General features: G+C 42.8%; 1 protein-coding gene across 1 annotated transcript in view; it reads left to right on the top strand.

The window, feature by feature from the left end:
* Positions 1-13,620, top strand: part of cdca2 (cell division cycle associated 2) — a 40,342-nt gene extending 26,722 nt beyond the window's left edge. Inside the window, exons 13-14 of the mRNA XM_061907079.1 lie at positions 8,246-8,399; positions 12,466-13,620. Of these exons, the coding sequence (XP_061763063.1) occupies positions 8,246-8,399; positions 12,466-13,169 (858 nt within the window). The 3' untranslated portion in view covers positions 13,170-13,620. The remainder of the gene's footprint in view (positions 1-8,245; positions 8,400-12,465) is intronic.
* Positions 13,621-19,731: the final 6,111 nt, after the last annotated feature.

Here is a 19,731-nt window from a genome sequence, read left to right as displayed (position 1 = left end):
GGACCGAAAGCAATGGATGTCGAGCGGGTCTAACATGATACTGTGAAAGTTCAGTCCATAGTGGCTCCAACACAGCCGCGAGAGTTCAGTTCAAAGCGGATCCAAGACAGCAGCGAGAGTCGCGTCCACAGGAAACCATCCCAAGCGGAGGCGGATCAGCAGCGTAGAGATGTCCCCAACCGATACACAGGCGAGCGGTCCATCCTGGGTCTCGACTCTGGACAGCCAGTACTTCATCCATGGTCATCGGACCGGACCCCCTCCACAAGGGAGGAGGGGGACATAGGAGAAAAAAGAAAAGAAGCGGCAGATCAACTGGTCTAAAAAGGAGGTGTATTTAAAGGCTAGAGTATACAGATGAGTTTTAAGGTGAGACTTAAATGCTTCTACTGAGGTAGCATCTCGAACTGTTACCGGGAGGGCATTCCAGAGTACTGGAGCCCGAACGGAAAACGCTCTATAGCCCGCAGACTTTTTTTGGGCTCTAGGAATCACTAATAAGCCGGAGTCTTTTGAACGCAGATTTCTTGCCGGGACATATGGTACAATAAAATCGGCTATATAGGATGGAGCTAGACCGTGTAGTATTTTATACGTAAGTAGTAAAACCTTAATGTGATCAAACTTTCTTGTTCTTGTCAAAAGTCTAGCAGCCGCATTTTGTGCCAACTGTAATCTTTTAATGCTAGACATGGGGAGACCCGAAAATAATACGTTACAGTAATCGAGACGAGACGTAACAAACGCATGGATAATGATCTCGGCGTCTTTAGTGTGCGATATAGAAAATGACTATGTCGTGAGTATTCGAGTGTATGTTCTCACGCAGTTGCTTTTAACTGCGGGCATTACACCACAGGCTCTTCCAACTCTTTCTTGTCTCTCCTTCTCACAGAGACATAAAACAAGCGCACCTTCTTACATACGTATTCGCCCTCGCGGAGCAGAGAGGTAGCGGCATGGGTAACGTTAGCTGTTGTGCGAGTGGTAATACGAGAGAAAGGTCTGAATCTGGTAACAAATTAAGGAAGAATTACCTCCCAAGAAAAACAGCACGGAGTCTATCGTCTGGCAGTTTGACTTCAAGCGGGAATATGTCGAACAGACAACCGTAGTTTGTCAAGTGTGAGGCAAAAGCGTTGCTACAAAAAGTAGCATTACTGCTTATATGTAGCATCATTTGAAAAGTCACCCGCTAGAGAATGAAAGTGTTTGAAACTCTGCATGTCAACATCTCCGTCAACAAAATGCAGAGGCAACCGTTTCCACATCAATGAAAAAAAAGTCAACAACAGAATTAGATAATGTCCGCAGGAACCTACCACACAGCAAAGGACATACACTATTTGATTTCCTATTCTGCAGCTCATTTTCATTTGACAGTTATTGAAATATCTTGTGACATCATGCACAAAAGTGCACTTTATTTGTTTTAAACTATTGTAATGGCGTTCTGTACAAAAAGTGCACTTTAATTTAGTGTTGTTTCGATATGTCACCTTAGTGACATTATGCACAAAAGTGCACTAAAAGCTTGTTTTAAAATGTCTCAATTTTGGGAGTGTTTCAGTCTAAACCTTTGGAGCAAGATGAGCCTATTAACACCGAGAAGCCAGTTTGTCGAATGTGCGCTAATACAACAAACCTGCACGCCCACTTGAAACAAGCACCTGACAGTCCACAACGCAAAAAAATAGTACAAAATAGTCTTGCGTTCACAAAAAGTGTGTTTGAATACATCACATTTTTGTTTAATAAGTTCCTAACGTGATTGTCAGTTAAATAATGTACCTCTGCCTACATGTTTGATATTGAAGTGGTTTGTCAATACTTTATTAAGCAACAATTTTTGTTTTGGTTGCAGATATTTGATGGCCCTCTACATCTTTCTTTTTTCTTTCTTTTAGTTTATTTGGAACATGAACACACAGCATAATACATCACACCATTTCATACCATTTCTGTTTACATCGTGTCCGAGAAGGAGTAGGAAGAGGCGAAGCTTGTTTAATCCTATCCCTTTCCCACTTCAGAGCTTTTACAAATGTATATATTCATTTACTGACCTTTTTATAGTACAATGACATCTGTAAATGAGTAATAAAAAAAAGTTTTAATATATAATTAGTTAAGTCAGTCATTATTAACATCCTAAGATGAAGAATCTTATTTCTAATAAGGTTGAAAGTATTTCTCATAGTTCTTCTTTGTACTTTGTAAGCATTATTAATTTGAACACACTCTTAAACTTGATCATATCAGTACAATGTTTAACTTCTTTACTTAATCCATTCCATAATTTAATTCCACATACTGATATGCTAAAGGTTTTAAGTGTTGCACATGCATACAAATGTTTTAAATCAGATTTTCCTCGAAGGTTATATTTCTCCTCTTTAGTTGAGAAGAATTGTTGTTTATTATTTGGCAGCAGGTTATAGTTTGTTTTGTAAGTCATTTTAGCGGTTTGCAATTTTACCAAATAATTGCTGTGGCCGCAAGGTAGTTGGTGCTTGTCGTGGCGGTAATCCTAGAACCCGCTGGTGGACACCAGCGGTGAGGGATGCCGTCAAGCTGAAGAAGGAGTCCTATCGGGTTCTTTTGGCTCATAGGACTCCAGAGGCAGTGGACAGGTACCGACAGGCCAAGCGGTGTGCAGCTTCAGCGGTCACAGAGGCAAAAACTCGGACATGGGAAGAGTTTGGGGAAGCCATGGAAAATGACTTCCGGATGGCTTCGAAGCGATTCTGGACCACCATCCGCCGCCTCAGGAAGGGGAAGCAGTGCACTGTCAACACCGTGTATGGTGCGGATGGTGTTTTGCTGACCTCAACTGCGGATGTTGTGGATAGGTGGAAGGAATACTTTGGAGACCTCCTCAATCCCACCAACACGTCTTCCTATGAGGAAGCAGTGCCTGGGGAATCTGTGGTGGACTCTGCTATTTCTGGGGCTGAGGTTGCTGAGGTAGTTAAAAAGCTCCTCGGTGGCAAGGCCCCAGGGGTGGATGAGATCCGCCCGGAGTTCCTTAAGGCTCTGGATGCTGTGGGGCTGTCTTGGTTGACAAGACTCTGCAGCATCGCGTGGACATCGGGGGCGGTACCTCTGGATTGGCAGACCGGGGTGGTGGTCCCTCTCTTTAAGAAGGGGGACCGGAGGGTGTGTTCCAACTATCGTGGGATCACACTCCTCAGCCTTCCCGGTAAGGTTTATTCAGGTGTACTGGAGAGGAGGCTACGCCGGATAGTCGAACCTCGGATTCAGGAGGAACAGTGTGGTTTTCGTCCTGGTCGTGGAACTGTGGACCAGCTCTATACTCTCGGCAGGGTTCTTGAGGGTGCATGGGAGTTTGCCCAACCAGTCTACATGTGCTTTGTGGACTTGGAGAAGGCATTCGACCGTGTCCCTCGGGAAGTCCTGTGGGGAGTGCTCAGAGAGTATGGGGTACCGGACTGTCTTATTATGGCAGTCCGATCCCTGTACGATCAGTATCAGAGCTTGGTCCGCATTGCTGGCAGTAAGTCGGACACGTTTCCAGTTAGGGTTGGACTCCGCCAAGGCTGTCCTTTGTCACCGATTCTGTTCATAACTTTTATGGACAGAATTTCTAGGCGCAGTCAAGGCATTGAGGGGTTCCGGTTTGGTGGCCGCGGGATTGGGTCTCTGCTTTTTGCAGACGATGTGGTCCTGTTGGCTTCATCTGGCCGGGATCTTCAGCTCTCACTGGATCGGTTCGCAGCCGAGTGTGAAGCGGCCGGAATGAGAATCAGCACCTCCAAATCCGAGTCCATGGTTCTCTCCCGGAAAAGGGTGGAGTGCCATCTCCGGGTTGGGGAGGAGACCCTGCCCCAAGTGGAGGAGTTCAAGTACCTAGTAGTCTTGTTCACGAGTGGGGGAAGAGTGGATCGTGAGATCGACAGGCGGATCGGTGTGGCGTCTTCAGTAATGCGGACGTTGTACCGATCTGTTGTGGTGAAGAAGGAGCTGAGCTGGAAGGCAAAGCTCTCAATTTACCGGTCGATCTACGTTCCCATCCTCACCTATGGTCATGAGCTTTGGGTCATGACCGAAAGGATAAGATCACGGGTACAAGCGGCCGAAATGAGTTTCCTCCGCCGGGTGGCGGGGCTCTCCCTTAGAGATAGGGTGAGAAGCTCTGCCATCCGGGAGGAACTCAAAGTAAAGCCGCTGCTCCTCCACATCGAGAGGAGCCAGATTAGGTGGTTCGGACATCTGGTCAGGATGCCACCCGAACGCCTCCCTAGGGAGGTGTTTAGGGCACGTCCAACCGGTAGGAGGCCACGGGGAAGACCCAGGACACGTTGGGAAGACTATGTCTCCCGGCTGGCCTGGGAACGCCTCGGGATCCCCCGGGAAGAGCTAGACGAAGTGGCTGGGGAGAGGGAAGTCTGGGCTTCCCTGCTTAGGCTGCTGCCCCCGCGACCCGACCTCGGATAAGCGGAAGAAGATGGATGGATGGATGGAATTGCAAACAGCTAAAATTGTGTACAAAGCTCCTCCCCTTAACATATTTTTCAGCTTTTGGTTGCGATTTTCATTCAATTGCAAAATTTTACTGACAAGGTATATTTAATTATTATAATATGTTAAAATGTTAAAATATTCAAGAAATACTATTTATTGCATTGGAAAGGATATACATGCATTATTATTATGTAAGATTACATAAAGCTGCTTTCGATACCGTCGATCATAATATTTTATTAGAACGTATCAAAACACGAATTGGTATGTCAGACTTAGCCCTGTCTTGGTTTAACTCTTATCTTACTGATAGGATGCAGTGTGTCTCCCATAACAATGTGACCTCGGACTACGTTAAGGTAACGTGTGGAGTTCCCCAGGGTTCGGTCCTTGGCCCTGCATTCTTCAGCATCTACACACTGCCGCTAGGTGACATCTTACGCAAATACGGTGTTAGCTTTTACTGCTATGCTGATGACACCCAACTCTACATGCCCCTAAAGCTGACCAACACGCCGGACTGTAGTCAGCTGGAGGCGTGTCTTAATGAAATCAAACAATGGATGTTCGCTAACTTTTTGCAACTCAACACCAAAAAAACGGAAATGCTGATTATCGGTCCTGCTAGACACCGACCTCTATTTAATAATACAACTCTAACATTTGACAACCAAACAATTAAACAAGGCGACACGGTAAAGAATCTGGGTATTATCTTCGACCCAACTCTCTCCTTTGAGTCACACGTTAAAAGCGTTACTAAAATGGCCTTCTTTCATCTCCGTAATATCGCTAAAATTCGCTCCATTCTGTCCACTAAAGACGCTGAGATCATTATCCATGCGTTTGTTACGTCTCGCCTCGACTACTGTAACGTATTATTTTCGGGTCTCCCCATGTCTAGCATTAAAAGATTACAGTTGGTACAAAATGCGGCGCCTACCGAGGATGTCGTAGTGGTTTGTGTTGTGGTTTGTGCAGCCCTTTGAGACACTAGTGATTTAGGGCTGTATAAGTAAACATTGATTGATTGATTCATTGAAATGGTTCATTTGGGCTCCAAATAAATAATGCCTACAATATTGTATTTGTAGATCAATATATCGAACAAAATGTTTTATCGGCCGAGGCCTACTGGAACAATACAAAAAGAATGCCATTATAAGTTAATACTAACACAGACCCTTTTGAACATGTTAGCATATTCGCTAATGCTCACGACACTAGCGTGTATAAATATGCACGAAAACCCATTTAGACATCACACATGAGACAGTTTAGTATGAATTGTTATAGTTATATTGTAAAACTTACAAACATTGCTTAGATGACTAGCAGGCGAAACGGGATGCACTTCCAGTTCAAGGCACAAAACAGGAAGTACATTTTTAACCTGCAGTGAGAGAACTCGTCCAAAAGATGGCGCCATAGCACAAACTATAACACCTTTTCAGTGTCTGTCGGTGTTGAAATCTATTGATTAAATAAATGGCGAAGAATAGTCCATAAATTAACCGCACCGTTTGATAAGCCACAGAGTTCAAAGCGTAGGGAAAATGTAGCGGATTATTGACAGGGAAATACAGTAGTTAAAGTTGTTAAATTACCTGCTGATATCAACTCTAAATTTCACAGTGTCCGTTACTTAAAATAATACATTTTCGTGTCAGTCTGAAAATATGGCTTTTGGCGAAGAAAAACCCATAAATTAACCGCACTGTTTTATAAGCCACAGAGTGCAAAGCATAGGGAAAAAGTAGCGGATTATTGTCAGGAAAATACAGTAGTTAAATATGCTAAATTACCTGCTGATATCAACTTAAAATTTCACTAGGTCCGTTGCTTCAAATAATACATTTTCGTGTCCTTTTGAAAACATGGCCTTTGCCGAAAAAAAATCCATAAATTAACCGCACTGTTTTATAAGCCACAGAGTTCAAAGCGTAGGGAAAAAGCAGCGGATTATTGTCAGGAAAATACAGTAGTTAAAGTTGCTAAATTACCTGCTGATAGCAACTCTAAATTTCACGGTGTCCGTTACTTAAAATAAAACGTTTTAGTGTCAATCTGAAAATATGGCCTTTGGCGAAGAAAAATCCGTAAATTAACCACACAGTTTTATAAGCCACAGAGTACAAAGCGTAGGGAAAAAGTAGCGGATTATTGTCAGGAAAATACAGTAGTTAAAGTTGCTAAATTACCTGCTGATATCAACTGTAAATTTCACCATGTCCGTTGCTTAAAATAATACATTTTCGTTTCAATCTGAAAATATGGCCTTTGCCGAAGAAAAATCCATAAATTAACCGCATTGTTTTATAAACCACAGAGTACAAAGCGTAGGGAAAAAGTAGCGGATTATTGTCAGGAAAATACAGTAGTTAAATATGCTAAATTACCTGCTGATATCAACTTTAAATTTCACCATGTCCGTTGCTTAAAATAATACATTTTCGTTTCAATCTGAAAATATGGCCTTTGCCGAAGAAAAATCCATAAATTAACCACACTGTTTTATAAACCACAGAGTACAAAGCGTAGGGAAAAAGTAGCGGATTATTGACAGGAAAATACAGTAGTTAAAGTTGCTAAATTACCTGCTGATATCAACTCTAAATTTCACATTGTCCGTTACTTAAAATAATACCTTTTCGTGTCAATCTGAAAACATGGCCTTTGCCGAAAAAAAATCCATAAATTAACCGCACTGTTTTATAAGCCACAGAGTTCAAAGCGTAGGGAAAAAGCAGCGGATTATTGTCAGGAAAATACAGTAGTTAAAGTTGCTAAATTACCTGCTGATAGCAACTCTAAATTTCACATTGTCCGTTACTTAAAATAATACCTTTTCGTGTCGGTCTGAAAATATGGCTTTTGGCGAAGAAAAATCCTCAAATTAACCGCACTGTTTTTATAAGCCACAGAGTGCAAAGCGTAGGGAAAAAGTAGCGGATTATTGTCAGGAAAATACAGTAGTTAAATATGCTAAATTACCTGCTGATATCAACTTAAAATTTCACTAGGTCCGTTGCTTAAAATAATACATTTTATTGTCAGTTTGAAAACATGGCCTTTGCCGAAAAAAAATCCATAAATTAACCGCACTGTTTTATAAGCCACAGAGTTCAAAGCGTAGGGAAAAAGCAGCGGATTATTGTCAGGAAAATACAGTAGTTAAAGTTGCTAAATTACCTGCTGATAGCAACTCTAAATTTCACGGTGTCCGTTACTTAAAATAAAACGTTTTAGTGTCAATCTGAAAATATGGCCTTTGGCGAAGAAAAATCCGTAAATTAACCACACTGTTTTATAAGCCACAGAGTTCAAAGCGTAGGGAAAAAGTAGCAGATGATTGACAGTAAAATGTAGTAGTTGAAGTTGCTAAATTACCTGCTGATAGCAACTCTAAATTTCACGGTGTCCGTTACTTAAAATAATACATTTTCGTGTCAGTCTGAAGATATGGCCTTTGCCGAAGAAAAATCCGTAAATTAACCGCACTGTTTTATAAGCCACAGAGTTCAAAGCGGAGGGAAAAAGTAGCAGATTATTGTCAGGAAAATACAGTAGTTAAAGTTGCGCAATTACCTGCTGATATCCACTGTAGATTTCACTGTCAGTTACTTAAAATACAAAATTTTTGTGTCAGTCTAAAAATATTGTTGTTTTGTCACTTTGCGCAATGAGCAACAATAAAGAGCTTTCTATGTAGGCGATAGCATGTTTGTGTTGATGAGGATATTGTATGATCTCACCACAGTTGGCATCTGCACGTCGGTGGAAAAAGGAGGTGAACCGTTCTCTGTACGGATCTCGGGAATATGCCTCCAAGAATCCTTCCCTGAGTCCCATCGCAGAGTCCTTCACAAACCAGTCTCCAGCTGCACTTCAAACGCCTATTGGTCCCTGCAAAGGTAAAATATGCTTCAACGAGAGATGTCCGATAATGGCTTTTTTGCCGATATTGTCCAACTCTTAATTACCGATTCCGATATCAACCGATATATACCGTATTTTTTCCGACTATAAGTCGCAGTTTTTTTTCATAGTTTGGTGCGACTTATACTCAGGAGCGGACTTATGTGTGAAATTATTAACACATTACCGTAAAATATCAAATAATATTATTTAGCTCATTCACGTAAGAGACTAGACGTATAAGATTTCATGGGATTTATCGATTAGGAGTGACAGATTTTTTGGTAAAGGTATAGCATGTTCTATATATTATAGTTATTTGAATGACTCTTAACATAATATGTTACGTTAACATAGCAGGCACCTTCTCAGTTGGTTATTTATGCCTCATATAACGTACACTTAGTTGTTCACTATTCTTTATTTATTTTAAATTGCCTTTCAAATGTCTATTCTTGGTGTTGGGTTTTATCAAATAAGTTTCCCCCAAAAATACGACTATAAGTCGCAGACGTATATATGTTTTTTTCCTTCTTTATTATGCATTTTCGGCCGGTGCGACTTATACTCCGGAGCGATCTATACTGCGATAAATACAGTACAGTCGTATAATTAACACATTTTGCCTGATTTTATTGTGATGCCCCCCGCTGGATGCATTAAACAAGGTTTTCCAAAAAAAATCAACTCAACTTGTGGAAAAAAGTGCCAACATGGCACTTCCATATTTATTATTGAAGTCACAAAGTGCATTATTTTATTTTAACATGCCTCAAAACAGCAGCTTGGAATTTGGGACATGCTCTCCCTGAGACAGCATGAGGAGGTTGAGGTGGGGGGGGGGCAGCGCGGTGTGTATATTGTAGTGTCCCGGAAGAGTTAGTGCTGCAAGGGGTTCTGGGTATTTGTTCTGTTGTGTTACGGTGCGTTTTTTTCTCCCGAAAAGTGGTTTTCATTCTTGTTTGGTGTGGGTTCACAGTGTGGCGCATATTTGTAACAGTCCACCCTCAGTGTGACCTGTTGATCAAGTATGCCTTGCATTCACTTGTGTGTGTGAAAAGCCGTAGATATTATGTGACTGGGCCGGCAGGCAAAGGCAGTGCCTTGAAGGTTTATTGGCGCGCCGGACTTCTCCCTACATCCGTGTACCACTCCGTACAGCGGCGTTTTAAAAAGTCATACATTTTCCTTTTGGAACAGATACCGATAATTTTCCGATATCACATTTTAAAGCATTTATCGGCCGATAAAATCGGCAGTCCGATATTATCAGACATCTGTAATTGTACGCTTATTAACATTAATTTTATCAGGTTCACATATACAGCTGTCATGTATACTGTAATATTGTACATGGTAACTGTTATATACTGTATATATGATATAAACATAATATATTATTAAATATACTGTAGATATGTAAATATTACGTACATATTTTATATTTTACATAGCTATGTTTAGTCTATTTATACCTGCATTGTCCTTTCCATCATTGTACCTGAGCTACTGTGTGGAACAATTTCCCTTGTGGATCGTTAAAGTTTGTCTAAGTCTATTAAGGGAAACCACATATCGGTCTTTCTTCGTCTTCCACCGTGGTTACATGTGGCATTTTGAGAAGGACTGCTGTAACGCCATGTCTTGAAAATGAAAATAATGTTTGGGAAACACTTGTTTTGTTTGTCTTGGCCATGTTATGTTTTTGTGTGGGTTCCGTCGCCCTCTGCTGGTATTAAACATTGTATACTGTATGTGTGAACCAGACCCAATTATTGTACAATTGGCATCATCTGAGTACGCCCTTTTAAATGAAAATGTCCTGTAAGTCTTAAACTAGGGGTGTAACGGTACACAACAATTTTGGTTCGGTACGTACCTCGGTTTAGAGGTCATGGTTCGGTTCATTTTCGTTACAGTAAGAAAACAACAAAATATACATTTTTTGGGTTATTTATTTACCAAATTTGTAAACAATGGCTTTATCCTTTTAACATTGGGAACACTATAATAATTCTGCCCATGTTAATCCACAATAAACTGCCTCAAATTGTTGCTTAGATTAAATAAAATGACAAAACTTTTCTTCTACATATAAAAAGTGCAACATTAAACAGTTTCAAGTCTACTCATCATGCTTAATTTATCACAGCATTTGGGAAGCCTGTAGTTTATTTTTATTATGTAAATGTTTTATTTTTAACATGTGATAGCAGGGACCCTGCCATTCAAAGCTTTTCTGTCCGTAAAACACACACACACACACACACACCGCAGAACTGCGAGCGAGCTGAGCTGTGAATTAGTGAATGTGAATTATATTTATATAGCGCTTTTCTCTAGTGACTCAAAGCGCTTTACATAGTGAAACCCAATATCTAAGTTATATTTAAACCAGTGTGGGTGGCACTGGGAGCAGGTGGGTAAAGTGTCTTGCCCAAGGACACAACGGCATTGACTAGGATGGCGGAAGCGGGAATCGAACCTGCAACCCTCAAGTTGCTGGCACGGCCGCTCTACCAACCGAGCAAAACCGCCCCGTTTAAGTTTCTCGAATGTCAACGGGCTCATAGTGATGTTAGTAGTAGTTGACTGGGAGGTGTTTATTATCATTTGGGGAGAGTACGCTGCATTATGCTCACCTGCTAAACACGTATGTGCTCGACGCTGAAGCATTTACTACATGCCCTCTGAATACGCACTGCTGATTGGCTGTTACCGCTATATATGTAACCAATCAGAAGGTTTTGTGGGTGAGACAATGCTGGGTGCTGAGACAGAGGCAGAAGAAGCAAAGCAGCTTGTTAAGACTTTAGCTTAGAAACTCATTCGGTACACCCCCGTACTGAAACTGTTCAATACAAATACACGTACCGTTTCACCCCTATCTTAAACAGAGGTGAGTAGTAACGAGCTATATTTACTCGGTTACATTTACTTGAGTAACTTTTATGATAAATTGTACTTCTAAGAGTAGTTTTAATGCAACATACTTTTACTTTTATTTAAGAATATTTATAGAGAAGAAACGCTACTTTTACTCCGCCCATTTATCTACATTCAGCTTGCTACTGATTTTTAGCGATCTGTTAATGAACGCTTTGTTTGTTTTGGTTTGTTAGACAGACCTTCAAAGTAGGATCTATCACATGCCTGCGTTTCACCAATCAAATGCAGTCACTGGTGACGTTTGACTCCGTTTCACCAATCAAACTGAGCCGGGCGGTCACATGATTAACTGCACTTTTTTTTTTATAAACCTTTATTTATAAATTTCAACATTTACAAACAGTTGAATATAATAATCAAAGTAAGTACAAAAACAGTACAAAACAGTATAAAAACCGTACAAAACAGCGCCAGGGGGTTGTAAATTCAAAGTAACTGAAATATAATGCAAATAAATATATATAGAAAATAAAGAAAGTGCAAAGCCATATGCTCACTCAATCTCAGTAAATAACTTAAATTTGGAACACAGCATCATTGTTTTCACAGCTTTTTGGTTGTTAGAGGTAGAGTGTTTTAATGAAGAGTACTAAATCTTTTTTAAAGGCACAAAAAACAGGTCGGGTATTGAGAAACGTACATTTATGAATATAAAACTTAGCCAATAGTATAATGAGGTTGCAATGGTAAGATTCATTTTCAATTTTTTTTTCAATACAGTGTAAAACCAAATATATATTATTTAATATATATTATTGTTTTAGTGGCTTAAGAGATATTCCTGGCTCTGAATTTGTTCATTGCTATTTTTATGTTTTTGTGCATTACTTGTTGCCGTCATCATTAAACGAACAGGTTACTCATCAGTTACTCAGTACTTGAGTAGTTTTTTCACGACATACTTTTTACTTTTACTCCAGTAAATATTTGGTTGACTACTCCTTACTTTTACTTGAGTAATACATCTCTAAAGTAACAGTACTCTTACTTGAGTACAATTTCTGGCTACTCTACCCACCTCTGATCTTAAACTATAAGATTTGTAAAGCCTGAAATAGTAAATGTATTTCCCTAATTTTCTCTCCTGGTTTGTTTCCTTCCCACTACTCTTAGACGAAAGTCCGAACCTGTCAGCAACCAGCGAACCAATGAAGGCAGAGAATCACGATGCAAGCACATTTCCCACGTCCATTAGCAAAAGAACCACAGAGAAGAACAGAGGAACTTCCAGAACCGGAGTCAAAGGGCTCGAACTGAAGAGGACGGTTGATGTTTCAGACAGTGACCTACTCTGCGTGGAGCTTGAAATAAGTGAAAACCACAAGGATGAGATCGCTGCACTTCCAGGCATGTCAGTAGAAGTCTCGTCCGTGCCAGATCAGGACGGCACCGAAGCGCAATGCACTCTAACAGCTGCCGACACGGCAGAATGCCCTTTGACTGATGATAAGCACACAATCGGAGGAGTTGGTTTGACATCCCAGGAGGCCCAAATTGTCTCTGTGAACCTGACAGAGGAACAGCCTGACCCCGGCAGCTCCGGTCCCGGAGAGAAGGACCTGGCTCCCTGGCAGGCTGACTTTAACTTTGAGGACGTTTTCAAACCTGTCACCACCAGAGGGCGGAGCTTTGTGCGCCGCAGCCTGAGGAACCAAACGAGCAAGGCGGAGGATGGCGACGACACGGGCCTGGCCTGGTTGCCTCGAGTCTCGCCTGAAAGCAGGAGAGAATCCGGCAGGAGGTCAATGAGGCGTAGATGTGGTATTACTCTTCCACTTCCTGTACAAGCGCTCTTGTCTGAAGACGTGCTCGAGTGATCAAAGGGGCTACGTTCATTCCAGAGTACACACCAGCAGAAAGAGCTGACACGACTGTCCTTAACCAATAATTGCTATAGTCTCCATAAGCAAGCCGATCAATGCACCGAGAGCACTGCTCCTCTCAATCAATATCTAACCACACTTTCCTGCCTCGCTTTACAGCCGCTGGATGGAGACTCCACCAGTCGATATTTTCCTCTTAGCGCATAGATGAAGACGGCCTTAGTGCAGTCGCCCTGCTGTCAGGCCAGCTTCCAAGCTGCTGGCCGAAAGAAACAGCAATGGATGAGGGAGCGGCCAGACCCTGGCGCTGAACACACATTATTTACTACAAAAGGTAATTCTGTTGTATCATTTTGAGAATAATGACTATTATTTTAGAGTTCCGCAAATTTTGATGTTGATTTAATACCAAATAAATACAGGGCCAGACTTGTGGACATTGTTAGTTTTTACTGAAATGTTTTGGAGCTCCTATAAGGATTTTAATGTTTTCGTTGGACAAATATCTCCGGGTTGGGGAGGAGACCCTGCCCCAAGTGGAGGAGTTCAAGTACCTCAAAGTCTTGTTCACGAGTGGGGGAAGAGTGGATCGTGAGATCGACAGGCGGATCGGTGCGGCGTCTTCAGTAATGCGGACGTTGTATCGATCCGTTGTGGTGAAGAAGGAGCTGAGCCGGAAGGCAAAGCTCTCAATTTACCGGTCGATCTGCGTTCCCATGCTCACCTATGGTCATGAACTTTGGGTTATGACCGAAAGGATAAGATCACGGGTACAAGCGGCCGAAATTAGTTTCCAGGTCTCTCCCTTAGAGATAGGGTGAGAAGCTCTGCCATCCGGGAGGAAATCAACGTAAAGCCGCTGCTCCTCCACATCGAGAGGAGCCAGATGAGGTGTTTCGGGCATCTGGTCAGGATGCCACCCGAACGCCTCCCGAGGGAGGTGTTTCGGGCACGTCCAACCGGTAGGAGGCCACGTGGAAGACCCAGGACACGTTGGGAAGACTATGTCTCCCGGCTTGCCTGGGAACGCCTCGGGATCCCCCGGGAAGAGCTAGACAAAGTGGCTGGGGAGAGGGAAGTCTGGGTTTCCCTGCTTAGGCTGTTGCCCCCGCGACCCGACCTCGGATAAGCGGAAGATGATGGATGGATGGATGGTCTCTCCCTTAGAGATAGGGTGAGAAGCTCTGCCATCCGGGAGGAACTCAAAGTAAAGCCGCTGCTCCTTCACATCGAGAGGAGCCAGATGAGGTGGTTCGGGCATCTGGTCAGGATGCCACCCGAACGCCTCCCTAGGGAGGTGTTTAGGGCACGTCCAGCTGGTAGGAGGCCACGGGGAAGACCCAGGACACGTTGGGAAGACTATGTCTCCCGGCTGGCCTGGGAACGCCTCGGGATCCCCCGGGAAGAGCTAGACGAAGTGGCTGGGGAGAGGGAAGTCTGGGCTTCCCTGCTTAGGCTGCTGCCCCCGCGGCCCGATCTCGGATAAGCGGAAGATGATGGATGGATGGAAATATTCTTTTGTTAAATGAGCAAGAGCAAATACCATTGGGTCGTTTTGCCCCCGAGCCACCCTGTCTCAAATAAGATACCGATCCAGTACATTCAGGGAGTACTAGAAGTCTAACTGTACACAACAATTTTGGTTCGGTACGTACCTCGGTTTAGAGGTCACGGTTAGGTTCATTTTCGGTACAGTAAGAAAACAACAAAATATACATTTTTGGGTTATTTATTTACCAAATTTGTAAACAATGGCTTTAACTTTGGGAACGCTATAATAATTCTACCCACGTTAATCCACATTAAACTGCCTCAAGTTGTTGCTTTGATTAAATAAAATGACAAAGCCTTTCTTCTACATATAAAAAGTGCAACATTAAACAGTTTCAAGTCAACTCATCATGCTTAATTTATTACAGCATTTGGGAAGCCTGTAGTTGACTTTTGTTATGTAAATGTTATATTTTTGTCAACATGTGATAGCAGGGACCCTGCCATTCAAAACTAGGCTGCTACATTACTAATGATTAATATAACTATAGCTGAAAAAATAGTACAATGGCATTAGGAGAGACTATTCATCCCTGAACACCATGGAGTTCATGTGAAATAACAGACAGAAAGGGCTTTGCTGCCCCTAACACACACACAGCAAAATGAGCTAACGTTACGCTAAAAGCTAATTAGCCTTCACCTCAAACCAGAACTGCGAGCAAGCTGAGCTGCAGTTTAAGTTTCTAGAAGGTCAACGGGCTCATAGTGATGTTTGTAGTAGTTGTAACTGGGAAGTGTTTTGTATAATTAGGGGCGAGTACGATGTCCGCTGGTAAACACATATCTGCTCGACGCTGAAGCATTGACAACATGTGTTCTGAATACGCACTGCTGATTGGCTGTTACATCGCTCTGAATACGCAGTGCTGATTGGCTTTGTATGTAACCAATCAGATGGTTGTGTGGGCGGGACAATGCTGGGTGCTCAGACAGAGGCAGAAAGCAGAGCAGCTTGTTAAGACTTTAGCTTACAAACTCGTTCGATACCCCTCCGAACCGTACCGAAACTGTTCAATACAAATACACGTACCGTTACACCCCTAGGGGAATACATTGTTTGAATGCGTTGTTTCTGGATGGTTACACACTGCAGGTAACCAAAACTACCTTTTGGTAAAAGTCTCATAAGATTCATGCCACTGCGTGTTGACTAATTTCTCTCCTTTTTTTTTCTGTAAATATTCTAGGATTTTTTTCATGTTAGATAGAAAGTGGTTTGATGGCGCACACTGCAGGTGGAAAAAGAGGGCTTCGGCTGTGAATCTAATAAAGACTGCATGTTTCTGTAAGTAATGTACTGTATGTCTAATTGTTTAACCACAACTGAATCAGGGCTGGGCGATACGGCCTTTTTTAATATCTCGATATTTTTAGGCCATATCGCGATACACAAAATATATCTCCATAGTTTGCCTTAGCCTTGAATGAACACTTAATGCATATAATCACAGGAGTATGATGATTCTATGTGTCTACATTAGGGTTGTCCCGATCCGATATTTGGATCGGATCGGCCGCCGAAATTTGCCAAAAAATGCGTATCGGCAAGGCATGGGAAAATGCTGATCCAGATCCAGTTTTTAAAATAAAATCCTCTCCATATTTTCCAACGCACCGATTTAAATAATACATTCCACTCTTCTGCTGTTCCCTACGCTCCGTTCCGGTGTTCTAACTGTTAAAACGGCCGTGTGAATTAAAAGTTACGGTAAAAATTTCAGCAGTGTGGGATTATGTTACCCTACAAAACGAAAAAGATGAAGAGGTGGAGTGCAAAACATGCCACAATAAAGTCAAGCGTGGTGGTAAAGTTGTAAGACATTTTAATGACTCTTGCGAGTGAGAGGCTTTTTAGCACTCAGATGAACACAGGAGCAGGCTGACAACTGAGCATCTTGAAGTGCTCGTCTTTGTTAGAAAGAATTTTCCGAACTATTTTCCTAGGACTTCAAATGTTTGCCCCCCCCCTGACTGGGGCAAACATTTGAAAGGAGTGTGTGGATGTTTTTTTTAAGTTTACACTTGTTCAAGATTAAGTATTGATGCTGAGTTATCGACATTTTATCCCACTCAGGTTGTTTGTGTGTTTTGCTTTTTTTAATAATGTTTACAGCATTATTTGGACTTTATACCGTTCACTTTTTTACTGTTAAATGATGCCATTTCTGTTTGTCATGTATAGTTTTTGATATTTTGTGTTTATCCTTGAATACCAACCATTGTGTATTATTCAAACTCACCTAATTCAGCTGGCTAGTTATCAAGAGTACTAAAACCCTTTTCAACATGAATCTGACAACTGATTAGGCTAAATAACTTTAAACTTTGATACATGCTCGGATAGGCCGGTATCGGATCGGAAGTGCAAAAACCTGGATCGGGACATCCCTAGTCTACATTAAAACAGCCTTCTTCAAACTGCATTAATATATGCTATATATGTATATATATGCTATTTTGGTATGAATCCGTTGGGGTTTGAACCCTAACCTACCGAGCTCAGGGCAGACACTCTAACCACTAGGCCACTGAGCAGGTCTGAATGTGTCCTGACTGGTGATTGGTGAGCGTGTGCCTTAAGGGAAACATCCATCCATCCATTTTCTACCGCTTGTCCCGTTTGGGGTCACGAGGGTTGCTGGAGCCTATCTCAGCTACATCCGGGCAGAAGGCGGTGTACACCCTGGACAAGTCGCCCCCTCAAACATAAGGGAAACATAAGTAAGCCAACCCTGAATATATCCCAAAAAGAACAATATCAGGGGGTAAAAATAACTTAATCCTCCATCGACACGTTTCTTTTTGTTTGCTACATGTTGTAGATTCAGTTCTTGGGGACGGCGTGTCGCAATTGGGGGAGTGACCGTGCCAGCAACCTGAGGGTTCCTGGTCCAATCCCCACCTTCTACAAACTTCGTCCCGTCCGTTGTGTCCTTGAGCGAGACACTTCACCCTTGCTCCTGATGGGTCCCGGTTAGGGTCTTAAGTAGCAGCTCCCGCCATCAGTGTGTGAATGTGGAAATAGTGTCAAAGATACAAGTACAACCCATTTAGTTCTTACAGCTGCAAGGATGAGGATACGTGATCAATCCATTATTGGGGTTGTTGATTCTCACTTTGACCTCAAACCAGAGTCACTTGGATGAAGGACTTGGTGGTTTAATGCCAAGGTCTGTCCCTTCACTTTCCTGTTTGGGGACACAGTGGGTCTTGCATGCCACCTGGTGGTCCTTAAGAGGTACTGCTTGCCTCAGAGTGTCCTATTCCATCAGGGGTCTTATACATAGCCTATATATGTATGTATATATATATATATAGGCTGTGTGTGTATGTGTATATATATATTTATATAGTGAAGTGAATTATATTTATATAGCGCTTCTCTTTAGTGACTCAAAGCGCTTTACATAGTGAAACCCAATATCTAAATTACATGTAAACCAGTGTGGGTGGCACTGGGAGCAGTTGGGTAAAGTGTCTTGCCCAAGGACACAACGGCAGTGACTAGGATGGCGGAAGCGGGGATCGAACCTGGAACCCTCAAGTTGCTCTACCAACCGAGCTATACCGCCCCCTATATATATCAATCAATCAACATTTATTCATATAGCCCCAAATCACAAATGTCTCAAAGGACTGCACAAATCATTACAACTACGATTTGGGGGCATAGCTCGGTTGGTAGAGGGTTGCAGGTTCGAATCCCGCTTCTGCCATCCTTGTCACTGCCGTTGTGTCTTTGGGCAAGACACTTTACCCACCTGCTCCCAGTGCCACCCACACTGGTTTAAATGTAACTTAGATATTGGGTTTCACTATGTAAAGCGCTCTGAGTCACTAGAGAAAAGAGCTATATAAATATAATTCACTTCACATCCTCGGAAAAACCCACAAAAAGGGCAAGGAAAACTCACTCCCAGTGGGCAGGGAGAATTCACATCCATCCAGTGGGACGCCAGTGACAATGCTGACTATGAGAAACCTTGGAGAGGACCCCCCCCCCCTCTAGGGGACCGAACGCAATGGATGTCGAGCGGGTCTAACATGATACTGTGAAAGTTCAATCCATAGTGGCTCCAACACAGCCGCGAGAGTTCATTTCAAAGCGGATCCAAGACAGCAGCGAGAAGCCCGTCCACAGGAAACCATCCCAAGCGGAGGCGGATCAGCAGCGTAGAGATGTCCCCAACCGATACACAGGCGGGCGGTCCATCCTGGGTCTCGACTCTGGACAGCCAGTACTTCATCCATGGTCATCGGACCGGACCCCCTCCACAAGGGAGGGGGGGACATAGGAGAGAAAAGAAAAGAAGCGGCAGATCAACTGGTCTAAAAAGGAGGTCTATTTAAAAGCCAGAGTATACAGATGAGTTTTAAGGTGAGACTTAAATGCTTCTACTGAGGTAGCATCTCCAACTCAATGTTTATCAATCAATGTTTATTTATATAGCCCCAAATCACAAATGTCTCAAAGGACTGCACAAATCATTACGACTACAACATCCTCGGAAGAACCCACAAAGGGGCAAGGAAAACTCACACCCAGTGGGCAGGGAGAATTCACATCCAGTGGGACGCCAGTGACAATGCTGACTATGAGAAACCTTGGAGAGGACCTCAGATGTGGGCAACCCCCCCACTCTAGGGGACCGAAAGCAATGGATGTCGAGCGGGTCTAACATGATACTGTGAAAGTTCAATCCATAGTGGCTCCAACACAGCCGCGAGAGTTCAGTTCAAAGCGGATCCAAGACAGCAGCGAGAGTCCCGTCCACAGGAAACCATCCCAAGTGGAGGCGGATCAGCAGCGTAGAGATGTCCCCAACCGATACACAGGCGGGCGGTCCATCCTGGGTCTCGACTCTGGACAGCCAGTATTTCATCCATGGTCATCGGACCGGACCCCCTCCACAATGGAGGGGGGGACATAGGAGAGAAAAGAAAAGGAGCGGCAGATCAACTGGTCTAAAAAGGAGGTCTATTTAAAAGCCAGAGTATACAG

Source organism: Nerophis ophidion, linkage group LG07 (genome assembly GCF_033978795.1).
Source record: "Nerophis ophidion isolate RoL-2023_Sa linkage group LG07, RoL_Noph_v1.0, whole genome shotgun sequence".
In the NCBI taxonomy this organism is placed as follows: domain Eukaryota; kingdom Metazoa; phylum Chordata; class Actinopteri; order Syngnathiformes; family Syngnathidae; genus Nerophis; species Nerophis ophidion.
The sequence above is the reverse complement of the archived record's forward strand: the minus strand, read 5'-3'. Positions and strand labels throughout refer to the sequence as shown.